A 16,898-nucleotide genomic window follows, 5' to 3' on the forward strand; every position below is an offset into this window, starting at 1 on the left:
TTGTTTAGAATAGATCCACCGCGACGCGAGGAGGAGAATTAATTGGAGGAGGAGGAGGCGACGGGAAGAAAAGAAAAAGACGGCAAATTGTTGCTTTTTGGGTGGCGATCATCACAGATCACATGCAGAGATGGATCAATGAAGGCTGATGATCGAGAAGAGATCGAGCTCCGCGTGCGTGTATAACGCTCCTTCTAATCAATGATCGTTTGGACAACGGTGGCCACAAATAAGGCTTAGTGTGAGAGGAGAGAAGAAAAAAGGTGTCAGCGGACTCAGCACTCTCTCTCTCTCTCTCTCTCTCTCTCTCTCTCTCTCTCTCTCTCTCTCTCTCTCTGTCTGGATCCCCCTCCTCTCTCTCTACAGATCAGTTCAGAGGGAGGGAGCGAGAGAGAGCTGTCCATGGTGCTGAAAGAGAGAGAGGAGCGCCTCCCATTCTTTCTTGCCTGCTTCTTTCTCTACGAGGAGAGACACAGGACCACCATTCATCCTCAAATGACCCATCATCATCACAATCATCATCTCCACCCTCCTCCTACTCCTCCTACTCCTCAGTGAATCGTCCGTCGCGTCGGGGTGTCTCTGTCTCCCCCCATCTCCTCTCTCCTCCCCTGGTCCCCTGTCTGATCTCCATCACCGGTCCTCCTCCAGTGCCTCCTCCACCGGGCTGATCAGACCATGGCATGCGGCTCCTGTCGGCTCTCCACACCGCCGCCGCCACAGCCTCGTCGCCGCCGCCGCCTCGCCGCCGCTGCCTGCAGTGCTGCTGCTGCTGACCATGGGGCTGAGATCCAGGAATGTGTCCGCGGTTAACGGAGCTCCCAACACCGCCGCCGCCGAGCAGGAGAAGAGCTCGGCTCCCCATGGAGGGGTGGTGGTGCCCGGGGACCTGCTGGACCACCAGGTAGGCTCTGTCTGGTTGTATTCAGTTCAGTTCAAAGGGATCACAGTGCACGATAGAGACAGGGTTATGTAGGGTTTTTTTCTATGTTGATTGATTGAATACTTTACCGAGGAGACAGAGGCTTATGTAGCCCAGTGATGGAAAAAAAGTAGCCGACTCACATTTTATCAGTGGTGGAAAAAGTACTGACATTTTTTACTGTAATGTTCAAAATGTACTTGAGTAAAAGTAGCATCATAATGTACTTAAAGTACCAAAAGTAAAAGTACAAAATGTTTGAAAATAGCAGATCTACAAGCTCAAGTTGTGAGCTTGTAAATCGGCTATTTTCAAATAGCCAAGGTATAAAGTATAGGGCTAAAGTGGTTTATGCATGTTTTAGAATATTATAATTTATATCTGCAAAGTAACTAGTAACTAAAGTTTTCAAATAAATGTAGTGGAGCAAAAGTACAAAATGTTGATCCGGAGTAGAAGTAAAAGTGTTGGAAATTGGAAATACTCAAGTAAAGTACAAATACCTCAAGTACAGTACTTTAAGTAAATGTACTTAGTTACATTACAGTGTAATGTAACTAAGTACATTTACTTAAAGTACTGTACTTGCAGTGGTGTAATGATTACACCACTGCATTTTGTAGCTTACTTAAATAAATGTATCAGTAGGCCTACTGCAATGTAGAAGTAGGCCTACTCTGTTACAAGTAAAAGCCTGGAATTGAAAATGTACTCTACTACAGTATGTAAAGTAGCCTAAACAAAATGTTTGAACATAGCAGTGCTACAAGCTCATAACACGTCGCCATGCGTTGTGAGCTTGTAGATCTGCTATTTTCAAATAGGTATTAAATAGGGCTAAAGTGGTTTATGTATGTTTTATAATAATACAATCTATACCTGCAAAGTAACTAATGATTTCTATGTAGGCGAGTAAAAGTACAATATTTGGATCCAAGATGTAGTGGACTGAGTAGAAGTAAAAGTATTGGAAATACTCAAGTACAAATATCTCACATTTGTTCTTAAGTAGGTCTACGTACTTAAGTAAATGTAGTACATACTTTCCACCACCCGGTAGGAGCAGCCAGTGTGGGAGAGAGACAGAGTAGGTTTATGTAGGCTTTTTTTTCCCTTCTGATTGATTGAATACTTTATAACAGTGGTGGGTTGGAAAAATTACTCAAATGTTTTACTTAAGTAAAAATACAAGTACTAGTCCAGAATTCAACATTTACTTGAGTAAAAGTGCAAAAGTATTTGCATCAAAATGTACGTAAAGTAGCTTACCAAAGCCCTACTCATTATACAGAATGTCCCATTTCACGTTTTCAAATGTATATATATGTATATGTATATAATAAAAAACTTTTGAAAATAGCAGATCTACAAATAGCAGAAATAACAATCTACAAAGTAACTAGTAACTGACGTTTGCAAATAAATGTACAATATTTGGATCTGAAATGTAGTGGAGTAGATGTAAAAGTAATGCAAATTGGAAATACACAAGTAAAGTACCTAAAATACCTAAAACAAAATATCTAAGTACATTACTTAAGTAAATGTACTCAGTTACTTTAACCACTGTTTATAAGCAGTTCGCAGGGGGAATCACAGGGAAGAAGGCTACAGTTCAATAGAAGGTCTGCTTTAGAGGATTTTTAAACCCAATACATTGCTATGGCTTGTTTCCATTGGGGTCCTTTGTACAGTGGCTATTCAATTCACTGAAACAAGTTATACTATGTAACCTTTTTTATAAAACATTATCTTAAAATTGTCCTAACTATTAAATCACTAAAGTTTTAGAACCCCTACTCCGTTAATTTCAGCCCCAAAAGCCTTTTCTTTATATGTTTTCTACTTAGCCGTGACAGGGGCGGGATTTCGCGACAAAATGACGTCATCTGCATCATCCGTATACGTTGTGTATACGTTGGCCAATCACATTGCAGATCATACACACATGATACACTACCGGCGGCCAATGACAGTGCATCTTGAGGTCTCTTCAGGAAATAGCTTGCTTCAACAGCTTTGTTTACACTGGTCTAGAAGTCTAGCCTGTAAACCTCCCCAGCGCCGGTCCGCAGAGGGACACTACGGATGCGTGGCGACTTGGCGGGGCGGGCGAGGCGGACACGGGGGTCTGAAGGCCTGGTCCGTGGCGAAAAACTGCCAAAAAAGCAGACGCGACCGCGGTTTGCTATAGCGCTACTGACCACTAGTTGAGCAACTTACACAGTATAGCTTTAATGTCAGGCAATATAACAATAGCCTACTATCTAGATGCAAAACATCATATAACAGTCAGAAATCTGAAATAAAACATATACAAAGTAAACATATTGAGGGGGTAGATACTCACGCATTCAAAAGTAGTTCTACAAATTACAAAGTAGGCTATAGGCCTCATAATGTATATTTGTATTTCTTTATAGGCTATCAATTTATTGTATTGAAATCTGGAACATTAACAAAACAATGGTGGAAAAAAAGAAGAAAATCTGTGATGGTGATATTGAAAATAGCAGATCTACAAGCTATCAATGTGCTGCACTTTGACATGTTGATAGCTTGTAGATCTGCTACAGTATGTTTGTAACTACTGTATCTGGTCCATAGCGTTTGAAGGAGAGAACTCCTTCTACCAGAGCTAGTTTCTAACATTTTGTCAAATGGGGCGTAAGTGGTTCATTCATTATATATCGTTTGTACATTTTGGTCCCAAAAGCATTTCACTTTGAAATGCTACCAGAGTCATTATGCTTCCAGACCAAAAAAAAAACAAAAAAGAGAAGAAAAAAGAAATGAAAGAAAAATATCAGTTCTCTAGTACAGCGCACCACTGAAAGGGGCTTTATTTTAGGTGAAAATTGCCCATGTGCTTTGTTGTGAGCTTGTAGATCTGCTATATAATTTAATCAGGGCTTTAGTGGTGAATTCATTATATACCCTTGAGTCAAAAGTGCAATACTCAAGTGAAGTACAGATACAAAAAAGAACAAACCAGTAAGACTCCCTAATCGGGAGATAAGCGACCGTCATGTCGCATACACAGCCTTTAGAAGGCAATGGTAGCCAATCAGGAGGGAATATAGGAAATGGGACAGATCCATGTTGACGACATGACTTTAGAGATACTGTGTACCGCTTTGCGTGATTTTATGCCAAAATCTGTAGGAGCAGTGTCCAAAAATGTGTTTTGCAAAAATCGGGCCTGATGGTGGCGCTAGAAGAGGGCCATATGAGAAATGAGTGTGTGTGCAAAGTTTGGCATCGATAGGGCCAACGATGGCAGAGATAAGAATAGGGGCAAAAGTGTGACATGACGTGATGTGACAGACAGACAGACATTGTCTCTATCGATTACTGACCCATGCATGGAAACTTGAAATCATGGATATTCTGTTAGCTTTATGTCTCATTTCTAAGCCAATAATGTGATGAGCAGCAGTGGTTTCCTATGGAGACACAGTCTCCTTTAGTGTCTACACAGGGAACCACTGTGGGTTCCCTATGCGACCTAGCGCTTCCCAGGGACCCTGAGAGCAACGGTGGGGGCCAGTGGTGGGCAAGGAGGTAGGGAGCGCTCCGCTGTGTTCACTCGGACCGCGCTGAGGTGACGAAAGTCGGAGGGGACGAAGATTTACTATTCTGTCCACAACGGCACATAACTCGGTAACGGCGGTGGGTCGGCTCATGCGACCGCCGCAACGCTCGGCGCGGCGACTCGGTCGCTGCCGCTCGCTCGGAGGTGTCTTGCGTGGCTCCTTCGTCATCACCGTAAACAAGCACTCCTTTACCTTGCAGCCCCCCACGCCCCCACCGTTGCGCTTCGGGTCATTGGGAAAAACGTGGACGCGTTCCCTATGGAGACACAAAGGAGGAATACAGTTCTATACATATCAATGAATATTATTCATACACCACTATTCAGTGGTGAAAAAATGTTTTCACATTCTTTACTTTTTTACTTTTCTTTAAGTAAAATTATCAATAGTGCCAGTGTAGAAGTACTTACAGAATGTACATTTTGCAGAATGTTCTCAATTGTTCAAATGTATAAAACATTTTCAAATGTATAAAATGTCTGTCTATTAAATAATGTTTGAAAATACTAAATACTAAAATGTATACTGTATGCTGAAGTGGCTAATGTATGTGTTGTACCTACAAAGTAACTAGTTACTAAAGTTGTCAAATAATTGTAGGGGAGTAAAAGAACAATATTTGCCTCTGGGATAGTGGAGTAGACGTAAAAGTACTGGAAATTGGAAATACTCAAGTAAAATATCTCAAAATGTAATTAAGTAATTAATGTAAGTATATGTACTTAGTTACTTTACACCACTGATGATATTTAGTCACCAGGGATGGGACGATAATTGTTATTATCGTTTATTTTCATCATTACATGATGCAATTTTCATTGTATGTCAGATTACATGCTTATCGCATTTTCTCATCTGTTAAAAGTGTGTTTGCCTCACTGAGAGACCTGTTCATTTGTCTAGTATCCTGTGGTTTTGGTGAGTTGATGTTCAGCTGTTTTGAGCAACTGTCTTTGAAAATGTTATTGTAGCAATGGATGTTGAGGATATTTAGATTTTTGCGCTAATATCGTAAATCGCAAGTTTCAACAATCGTGACATGAAATTTTCATATCGTCCCATCCTTAACTAGGGATGGGTATCGTTTGGATTTTTACGAGTCCGGTTCCGGTTCCGGTTCTGCTTATCGGTTCCGGTTCCTAACGGTTCCTATTTCTGTTCCAAAATGGCTTAACAGGGAGGAGGGGAGGGTCGGAATGCAGCTTGGAGCGACGCGCCACGTTGTGTCTGTACTCCTCCATTCAACACAGAGACGCTCCAGCGTGTGCCTGTGTAGACTTATGCGTCGACGCATCGCGGTGCTTGGATTGTGCAATTTGTGCTGTTTGTGCCGTCTTTTTTTTTTTGCGCATCACATCTAGGAACCGATAGGCAGTTCCGAAATTACATATATTTTTTGGGTACCCAGGAACCGTCATGTTCTTATCGGTTCTGTCCCGGGACCGAATTTCGGTACCCATCCCTATCCTTAACTCATACAGTGCCAATGACGTCTTTTTAGGTCAAAGGGAACGAAAAAAAAAGAGAGATGCTTCTCTCTGTTTGTGTGTTGGCTCCCTCGTGTGGCTGTTGGAGAAATTGCGTACCCGTTCATTCTAGTGGATGGACATTTGTTTTGATTGATTCAGCTGGAACCATTTGTCCGATTGAAAAAAATATTATTGCCACTGAATCACAACGACTGTGTCTGTTTCTGCGATCGATCAGTGGCGCCCCCCTTTTTTTTCATGAAACAGTAAATAAAAACATACAAAATCTCGGCACCTGGACCTTGGAGTCATTTTTGCCCGTGGCATCCTTAGAGTTAACCACAGCCTGCCTATACACTCTTACCACCAGGGAACTCCCACCGGCGCCGACAAAGATGGGGTCTTCCTGCTGGTGGTGCCCGGGAGCCGGGACTCGGAGGGCAAGAAGCAGCGGGGGTCCCTGCAGATCCACGGCATGGTGGGCTTCGGGCTGCTGGCCAAGACCCCCCTGGGGTACACGCGCCCCACCAAGAGGAATAACCTGCGCACGCGGAAGATCCAGAATCTCATCTACGACGCGCTGGAGAGGCCGCGGGGCTGGGCGCTTCTCTACCACGCCTTCGTGTGAGTACTTTATATGGGACCCGACTGCTGCGGGTCTGTTTTTCATTTGCTGTGTGGGTTAATAATCTTTATTACTAGGAGCTCCCAAAGGGAAATTTGTCTTCACAAGTCTGTTCAACCAAAAAACAACACATAACCATATCGTCGTTGTCGGGTGAAAACCCTGTATGTCCAAAACCGTTGGTTTTGCATTTACTCTTTTTAAAAGTGATTTAAACTAGTGAAAACAGCCGATCTACAAGCACACAACGCCTCGCGCCGCGAGGCGTTGTGTGCTTGTAGATCTGCTGTTTTCTCTACTTTTGTGCGACCGCCTTGTATGATGAAGGAGGGCTTTACTTTACGAAAGAACGTACAAATGTGAAACTTGCACAGAAGATCATCCTAGCGACAAGGGCGAGGCGGGTTGTTTAGTGCAGCGATGGCTGAGGGGGCAAAACTGCTAAAACGAACCTTGTGCCACTTCAGGGCTCTGTATCTTTGCCCTGATGGCATGAGGTCGAAGTAGCAATACAGAGGATGATCAGTCATTTATTATTGATAAGCGTGTGATGGCCTTGGTTCTGCTGTCGAGGTCTCTTTGATGGTTCATTCAACTCCGTGAGAGTGTTTAGGATGCCTCCTTGTTTCAGAGTGGTTCGTTAGTAGCCCATTTCAGAGAGTATATAGGCTAGGTCAGTGGTTCTCAACCTTTTTCAGGCCGTGACCCCCTAAAATAATCATATTTGAACTGGGGAGGACCTTACAATTCCAAGCACTTCGAATTGTAGGAATTGTAGGCATTGCAATTGTAGGCATTGCATTTAGTTTGACTCGGTTCCACAGATAAATATGCGAGGCATTGCGAGCATGTAGATCAGCTATTTTCGTAATGTTTGCCTTGCATTTGACAATTTGGCCAATTTGGTATTAAAAAAGGTCTTAAGTAATTAAATTGTAGTAGAAATGCACAGATACCCTGTATATACACTTGTACTGTATGTTGGTGTGTTTACTGTTGATTGAGAAAACAATGTTGCACATTACGCTAATCATCCGGGGACCCCACCAAGATCATGTGAGGAGGACCCCCCTGGGGGTCTGGACCCACAGGTTGAGAACCACTGGGCTAGGTTACCTCCAAGCATTGATAGAATGTTTCATCTCTGGGAACGTAACGTAATGTTAATGTAACGTAATGTCATGCAATATCATTTATCTTTGCTGCTTTCGCGCTCAATACAGCTACAGCATAATGTAAGAACACATACACATGCTTATGCACTTTTTTATGGATGTATTATGTAAATATACAATTCAGTGCCTCTCAGTTGGAGGAACATTGGATTTCATGTATGTGTCTAAGTGTCCAGTTCCTCTTGGGATTTGTGATACTAGAGTAGCAGACATATTGTGGAATGAATAGGTCCATTTGGTTTCATTGTGTGATGTGAATGGGTCCATTTGGTTTCATTGTGTGATGTGAATGGGTCCATTTGGTTTCATTGTGTGATATGAATGGGTTAATTTGGCTTCATTGTGTGCTTTTCAGGGAGTCAAATGAACACTCAATCTGGACCCAAACACAAATCCGCCTCTTCGCCATCATTTGGGATAAACAAAGGTTTTAAATTGCTGCCAGGCATAAGTGTTTGCGTAAATCAGTCTTATAGTGCACACGCACGCACGCACGCACGCACACACACATTTACAGTGAGCAAACATGACAGTGTTTTGTGAAAGGTTGAATTTATTTTTTTTGCAAGTAGAAATTGATTTGGGTCTTGCAGTGTTAATATCAGTCTGTTGTGGGGGAGTGTAAAGGGAAAGTGGAACTCACCTAGACCACAGTATCTTTGATTTGGGAGCATCAGTGAATTCCATCTTGCTACAATAATTCATGTACTTGGGCACATGAAATTGCTGTGAGAATCAGTGAGAGTGTTTTTAAATTGGGATGGTGTGGTACTGACACAATATTTATTAGAAATAATGCATGCATGTTTGTTGAGACTAGGGATGCGACGATACGCGATATTATCTTTTATCGGGATAAAAAAAAACACTCACGATAATCGTATCGTGGAGATTTCATTTATCATGATATCGTCCTCCGTCATGCACTGGGATCAATTCACCTTTCATTTGCCGAGCTGCATATCCGGTACCACTTAAACCCTCTATAATTGGTAAAAGGTACTTAAAATATACGTACTTGATACAGTCTTTTTTTCACTCTCTATCAAATGTCTTTGCCAAAAAATAGCCGATCTACAAGCTCACAACGCGTCGCATCGCGACGCGTTGTGAGCTAGTAGATCTGCTATTTTTTGGCAAATGTTCCGCCCCAGCATAATGGATTTTGATTATTGCGATAATATTGTAAATCACGATTTCTTTTGTCACAATAATCGTGATATGAAATGTTCATCGTCCCATCCCTAGTTGGGACTACACTGTCTGCAGCAGAGTAGACAGACCATCCATGTGCTGAATATACACATGCCGTACACCAGTGTTCCCCAATTAGTTTTCCCCAAGTGCCGAATTATGTCTAGGGTACCAATAAGCCGAGGGCCACCACATCGCAGGGGGCGGCGGTGGCGTTCCCCCGACTCCAGTGACAGTTCAGATATCGTCGTTGTCGGGTGAAAACGTGTATGTCCATGTTCGTTTTGCATTTATCATTTTAAAAATGATTTAAACTAGTGAAAACAGCCGATCTACAAGCACACAACGCCTCGCGGTGCGAGGCGTTGTGTGCTTGTAGATCTGCTGTTTTCACTACTTTTGTGCGACGGCCTTGTTTGATGAAGCAGAGCTTTACTTCGCGAAAGAACGTACACATTTTGAGATACGGGTTTTCCACCCGACAACGACGATATACTAGTGTTGTTGCTGCTCTTATACCACCATTATTACTGGGGTTGGTGGGGGCCAGACAGTAGCCCCCCGTGGGCCGCAAATGGCCCGCGGGCCGCCTATTGGGGAACCCTGCCGTACACCTGGAAGGAAGTAAGGAAGGGACCCGATTTCTTTACAACATGGCTGCAGTCCGTGCTGTTGGTTGCTGATTATTTTCTGTCTCTGTGTGTGTGATTTTCCTTTTTAGTTTTTGTCATGTTGGTTGCAGCTTGTTTTTGTACAAATGACAGCCCTGGCTGACAGCCACCACACTGAAGTCATCTTGGCAGCGACATGAAAAGAAAACCTGTCACCCCTTCTACGCATCATGTTACAACACACCGTGTGTCATCACGTGTGTGTGTGTGTGTGTGTATGTGTGTGTGTGTGTTGTCCCAAAAGGGATGGCAAACACACAGGCACACAGGCGTCCGCGCACACACCCACACACACACACACGCACACACGCACACACGCGCACACACGCACACACACACGCACACACACACACACACACCTATGTTACATACACACAAGCAATGTTTCGCAGACTACCAAGTTTCGTTAATACCTTTACAATCCAGAAGTATTGTTGGCTGAACTTAATTCGTCCTTACAAGAGTCAACTACTTTCAACCCCACGTGCCGATATGCCTGGTACTTTTGTATGTAGTTTTGAAACTGTTTCAAACATGGGAATGTTGTTGATTATCGCTCTGCTAGAGTGTCTTGTGCGTGAACTGGTTTCAATGATGGTGCCTATGATGCCAGGATGAATATTGTTAATCATTGTATGGTCAAACGGCACATTTGCGTATAACTACCAGTCTTTCATAAGATGTTCATAAGATGTTGTGTTGCGTTGCGTTGAGTTGTGTTGTGTTGCATGGTTAGACAAAAATCAATCAGAGTAGTGCAATGGTGATACACCCACCCTACCTTTGCATAGTGGGCCCTGGATGGTGGCAGTGTTTTTTCTTTTTTTTTTTTCCAAGGGGAGGTTACAAAAAGATTCAAACCTACAACTAGGGCTGTCACAATTATTACATAATCGTCTAATCGCAATTATTTGACATAATCGCGATTATTTTCCATTAGTTTTAATTTCAATGTTGAAACATAATATTTCTTTAAGTAAAACATTGTGGAAATAGCAGATCTACAAGCTCACAACGCGTCGCATCGCAGCTATTTTTTTTGTATAAAGTTGTCAAATATGTCAGTAACTTCTTAGTATATTTAAGTTATGTGTCATATCTGCCATGTGCAACTTCAAAGCCTACAAGCCAAACAGAAATGTAATTGTCAATGACAAAAACACAATTAAATCGTTAATCACAATTATTTGAGTGACAATTAATATGTAAAATGTCATAATCGTGACAGCCCTACCTACAACCAATCAGAGTAGTGCAAAGGTGATACGCCTTTCCCACATTTGCATACTGGGCCTCTGGTTGGTTCCTCACGACTTGTGAGCCGTGAAATGTTTCAATAACCGAGCGGGGCCAGACCTAATCTGCCACGGACACATTTTCTTTACAATGGCAGGTTCGTCTGGCTACGCGAGGCTATCAGTGTATCAGTGTGCGTGTGTAGACATTGTTTAGTGTCGTGCTGTAGACATCGTGTTGTGTTGTGTTGTGTTGTGTTGTGTTGTGTTGTGTTGCGTTGTGTTGTGTTGTGTTGTGTTGTGTTGTGTTGTGTTGTGCATCAGTGTGTGTAGACATTGTGTTGTGTCGGTGTGTGTCAGTGTGTATAGACATTGTGTTGTGTTGTGTTGTGTTGTGGTGGTGTGCATCAGTGTGTGTAGACATTGTGTTGTGTCGGTGTGTGTCAGTGTGTATAGACATTGTGTTGTGTTGTGTTGTGTTGTGTTGTGGTGGTGTGCATCAGTGTGTGTAGACATTGTGTTGTGTCGGTGTGTGTCAGTGTGTATAGACATTGTGTTGTGTTGTGTTGTGTTGTGGTGGTGTGCATCAGTGTGTGTAGACATTGTGTTGTGTCGGTGTGTGTCAGTGTGCGTCAGTGTGTGTAGACATTGTGTTGTGTTGTGGTGGTGTGCGTCAGTGTGTGTAGACAATGTGTTGTGGACTCAAGCCTGGAATTTCGTCATTTTAGGGCCAAGGCCACATTGCCTTTGGTGGTGTCCATTGTTCAAATACCAGGGCAGCAAGGCCATCAAATAAACAAGATATTGGTCCATTGAAAGAATTAATTTAATGTAAGGGTTAAGGATGATTTTAAATGTAATATGCAGACTATCTGCTGTGAAATGAATAAATTGGTATTTGCAATATGATCCATGCTTAGCCCTGCACCAATCAAAGATACTGGATTGGTTTAAAAATGTGGACTCAACAAAGGCATTGGTGTCTACATGACAAGAAAGAGACACTGGTGTCTGTCTACATGACAAGAAAGAGACACTGGTGTCTACATGACAAGAAAGAGACACTGGTGTCTACATGACAAGAAAGAGACACTGGTGTCTACATGACAAGAAAGAGACACTGGTGTCTACATGACAAGAAAGAGACACTGGTGTCTAGATGACAAGAAAGATACACTGGTGTCTACATGACAAGAAAGAGACACTGGTGTCTACATCTTGGCCGAGGAGACAGATGAGAAAGTGGTAGAGGCAACTGTGGCCTCAGGGCATGCCATTGGTTTGAGGGGCACAAGGCCAAACTGAGGGGCAACAAAGGCCATGGCCTTGTCTTTGCAATGGCAGGTTTGTCTGGCTACACAAGGCTTTCAGTGTATCAGTGGCCTCCATGAAATTCCTACCCTGGTTGTGGTGTGTATCAGTGTGTCAGTGTGCGCCAGTGTGTGTAGATATTGCGTTGCGTTGCCGGGAGGTCACAGGGTCACTGATCAGAGAGAGAGAGGGGTGACACCGGAAGGTTATGTAAGGACTTTAGGGACCTTCACATCTGCTATATCGACGAGAGCCTCCATTTCTGAATGCAGTGTGCCATTTGTGTGCTGCTCCGTTGCATGTGTGCACGCCCTCGCATGTCTGCACGCTTGTTTGTGTACATACGTGTGTTTGTTCGTGTGTGTGTGAGAGAGAGAGTGAGTGAGTGAGAGACAGCGGCAGACATTAATCTTTGCAGCGATGCTGTAGTAGGGAGTTGTAGGGAGTTGCCCTGTACAACCTCAGAGCGAGAGAGAGAGAGAGAGAGAGAGAGAGAGAGAGAGAGAGAGGGGGTCGGTGTGTGTGTCTTGGCAGTGAGACAAATCTCCTGACACCAGGCCTTTTCCCAGAAAGAATCTACCCTGCTAGTGTTTCTCCACCCCTCTCTCTCTGTCTCCTCTCTCACTGCATTTATCCTCTGCCTGTCTCCGTTTGCATCTCTCTCTCTCTCTCTCTCTCTCTCTCTCTCTCTCGCTCTCTATAATGTGAATTTCCTATCGCCTATATTTCCATATTTTCACGTACCACAAAAACAGAGCGCAACGTAAACAGCAGCTGCAATTCGATGCTTGTTCTAGTTTCTCAAACTTTTACGTTTTAAGGTTTCCCCTTAAAGGAGTAGTTCACCCCCAAAATGACTTTTTTTCTATTGATTAGTCACGCCATGGAGACTAGAGTTCAATAATATTTTTAGTTTTTTGTTGCATTCCTATAAGACAAAAATGTGATAACAATAAATGTACCCCCATTTGTTCCGGATGGGGACCCGTTTCGAAACGGGTCTCCATCCGGAATCAATGGGGGTAAATTTACTCGAATCAAATTTTTGTCTTAGGAATGTAACAAAAAACTAAAAATATTATTGAACTCTACTCTCCATGGCGTGACTAATCAATAGGAAAAAAATCTTTTTGGGGTTAACTACTCCTTTGGGGGGAGAATGTCAAGTTTATTAAGTATCGACGGTTCAAGTGGTTAAATATCCGAAAACACAAATTGACATGAATTCAAAATACACTGATGATTGTGCTGTCAAACGATGAAACTATATGGAATCTATGAAAAGGTTGTGGGGGTCCCTGCTTCACCTCTCTCTCAACTAATAAGGGGTCCTTGGCCTGAAAACGTTGAAGACCTCTGCCGTACAAAGTACTCCACCTAAACCCTTAGCACTACAGAAAAGTCAGTGACCATACATGAAGCTAGTTAGCATTAGTTTTTTGTCTTTAGGTTTTTAGAACTTTGATTATACTGTGTTTTTTCTAGATAGATATCCATTTGCATTTGTTATATTGTTGATGATGTTCTGACATATTATCTTGTTTATTATTGTGATGTTATCTGCTTATTGTAAATCGCTTTGGATTAAAAGCGTCTGCTAAATGCCTAAACTGTAAACTGTAAACTGTACTGATAATATAACGTGTACGGAGCTCTCCATGGTACTGCAGGACTTTCCAGCACACAGAGCAGGACATCAGCACCACAGACAGCGACCACACACTGCTCCATGTGTTCATCATGTCTCAGTTATGGCTTAAAGGAGTAGTTCACCCCCAAAATGACTTTATCTATTGACACCATGGAGACTTGAGTTCAATAATATTTTTTGTATTGGTCGCATTCCTAAGACAAAAAAATATTATTGTAAATTTACCCTCATTGATTCTGGATGGGGACCCAAATGCATGGGCCTGAATGGGGACCCAAAGAAGGCCCTGGATGGGGACCCAAATGCATTTGGGTCAGAATCAATGGGGGTAAATTTAGACCATAAAAGGCCTTATTCTGGATGTTCCTGTTGGGCAAGATGTTCAAACTGTACCTGTGCTGTGCTGCATCTTAAATGTGTCTATTGTACATGTGATTGTTGTTCATTGAGACCAATACAATATTCAAACCAAACCCCCGACCTCCCAGTCTCAGGCTGGGACACTCTAACCACAAGGCCACTGAGTTGAGTTCATGCTTTCTCTACTTACTCTGATCTGGCTTGTCATTTGTTCCGGATAAGAGCATCTGTTATACTTAAATGCCTAACATTGTAGATGGTAAGCAGCCGTTCTAATCTGACACACACAGCAGCCTTATCTTATCTTCCTCCTGGAGCTCAGCATCACAGCGCATAAAGTCCATGGGAGCGATTAAGACTGGAGTGCTTTTCACTTTTCACTAACCAGTGAGCTTCTCTGTGTACTATATCGTCACTGTCGGGTAGAAACCTCGTATCTCCAAGTTTCAAATTTGTATGTTTTTTCAGATCTTGATTGATTGATTGATTGATTGAAACTGTATTAGAGTTTGCATAGGAAAATGTACAGTTTCATGACGGTTCACTGGTACCAGGTCAACTAAAAGGATACACCCAAAAAAGCCTGTGGCTTGTTTCAATTGAGATCCTTTTTTATTCATACTTTTTTATTCCTTCGGGCAGCCGAGTGTCTAGTCGGCGACCTCGCCAACTCGGGAACAATGTAAATAAGGAATAAATGCCCCACCCTTTAATGCAAACCCCATTATACCTGTTGTCATAGGATCTGTTTTGACCATCTGTTTGCGTGTGTCCATTTATGCCCATATATGGAGATATCTGTCTGTCTACGTCCATTTCATGCCCATATATGGAGATCTCTGTAGGACCCGTTTTGACCATCTGTTTGCCTGTGTCCATTTATGCCCATATATGGAGTTATCTGTGTGTCTGCATCCATTTTATGCAGATCTCTGTAGGACCCGTATTGACCATCTGTGTCCATTTATGCTCATATATGGAGATATCTGTATCTGATAACATTGAATGTGGTGTAGTGTATCTTGTACACCGGTCCTCTGTCAGCTAACGTGAGTGAGCCCCATGCTTAGAAAGTGCTGGCCTCTCGCAACCCCGGCACACTCCCTCCGCTAAGCCTTCCAGTGTAGCAGAGTGTGAACTTCCACATTATTGATTGTGTAGAGTGTTATGAAACAGCTGGTCTGATGGAAGCTCTCTGCAGGCGGCTCATTAGAAGCTGTGAGCGCTCATTAGCAGCAGAGTGGCCGACGCAGCACAATCCTGCAAGGCTACGCAGCCATTTAAGTCAAAGTGACTGAGAACAGGACAAACCTCACTGGATGCTCACTGACTGAACTCAACATGACAACTGAGTTCGCTGAGGGGCCGTGGACAGTTCAGAAACCCACCGTGCCAGTGGCATTAATCAGTAGACAGCAGGCGCGTGTCGTGCACACTAGGGCATTCACCAAATATTCGAATATTCGAATATCAAAGTCACTATTCGACGTTGTTCACCGAAGTCGAATATATATATATATATATATATATATATATATATATATATATATATATTATTAGTTTATAAAGCTTGGATAGATAGGAAGTCATAAGAATGAGTTGTCAATGCCCCTGCTGGATGAATTTGTTAATGCTCTATACCAGGGGTTCTTAAACCTTTTTAGGCTGTGACCCCCAAAATAAACATATTTGAACTGGGGACCCCCACCCTGACAAGCCCTTGGAATTGTAGGTTTAATGTGAATCTGTTCCGCAGATAAATATTGTGAAAATAGCAGATCTACATGCTCACTAACGCCTCTTGCTTACTTAAAATTTGACAGTTTGGCCAGTCCTGACGAATATTCAACTATTTGAATATCCTAGTGAGGACCAACTCATATAACTGTAACATAATATATAACATTTAACATATAACTAGTCCATGTGCAGTGGAGGTGTTCTCCCTATTCTTCCATTTAGACCAGGGGTCTTCAACGTTTTCAGGCCAAGGAACCCTTGGTTGAGAGAGAGATGAGGCAGGGACTCCCACAAGCTTTTCAGATTCCATATAGTTTCATTGTTTGACAGCACGATCATCAGTGCATTTTGGATTCATGTCAATGTGTCTTTTCAGATATAAAACCACTTGAGCTGTCATTACCTAATAAACTTGACCTTTTACTCTGTACTTTTTCCCTATACACCAATGCTTTTTGACGAACTGCGAGGCGTTGTGAGCTTGTAGATCGGCTATTTTTGGCTGAAGTTCTCAGAATATGAGTCTCTCTCATGTGATGTATGATCTTCCACTTGTATATTTTGCACAGCATAAACAACATGGGAAACACCCGCACTCACACATTGTTTAAAGACCTTTACATGTTTTATTTTGTTGTTTTAAGTTGTCAAGTATCTGCACTGTGGTGCACCCTTTTTGACCTCACGTTTTCTTTAGTTGAGCGCACCAAGCCTTCGAAGTGAGTTGCTTTGATATTTATTTCACAACAACCATTCCGCATGAATCTACTTTGAACGGGGCTCCCAAGTAAAATATATCGAATTTCATTGGACTTTGTATGTATAAATGCAGGTCGACAAAATGTTTTATTAATAAATACAAGTGTTCTCGAAACAAAATATTAGCCATGAGCGTCTGCCCTTGACTCTCGTGCCGAAATGATACGTTATGTTGAGCTAGCAAATGTGC

The 16,898-nt window shown here is 42.6% G+C and overlaps 1 protein-coding gene across 1 annotated transcript in view; it reads left to right on the forward strand.

Moving 5' to 3' along the window:
• The window catches only part of kcnq3 (potassium voltage-gated channel, KQT-like subfamily, member 3), a gene marked incomplete at both ends in the record, with an annotated part of 256,289 nt that overhangs the window by 34,447 nt on the left and 204,944 nt on the right, over positions 1-16,898 (forward strand). Inside the window, 2 exons of the mRNA XM_080725955.1 lie at positions 652-904; positions 6,358-6,611. Of these exons, the coding sequence (XP_080582081.1) occupies positions 652-904; positions 6,358-6,611 (507 nt within the window). The remainder of the gene's footprint in view (positions 1-651; positions 905-6,357; positions 6,612-16,898) is intronic.

This window comes from Nannobrachium achirus (assembly GCF_963921795.1).
Source record: "Nannobrachium achirus genome assembly, chromosome: 5".
In the NCBI taxonomy this organism is placed as follows: domain Eukaryota; kingdom Metazoa; phylum Chordata; class Actinopteri; order Myctophiformes; family Myctophidae; genus Nannobrachium; species Nannobrachium achirus.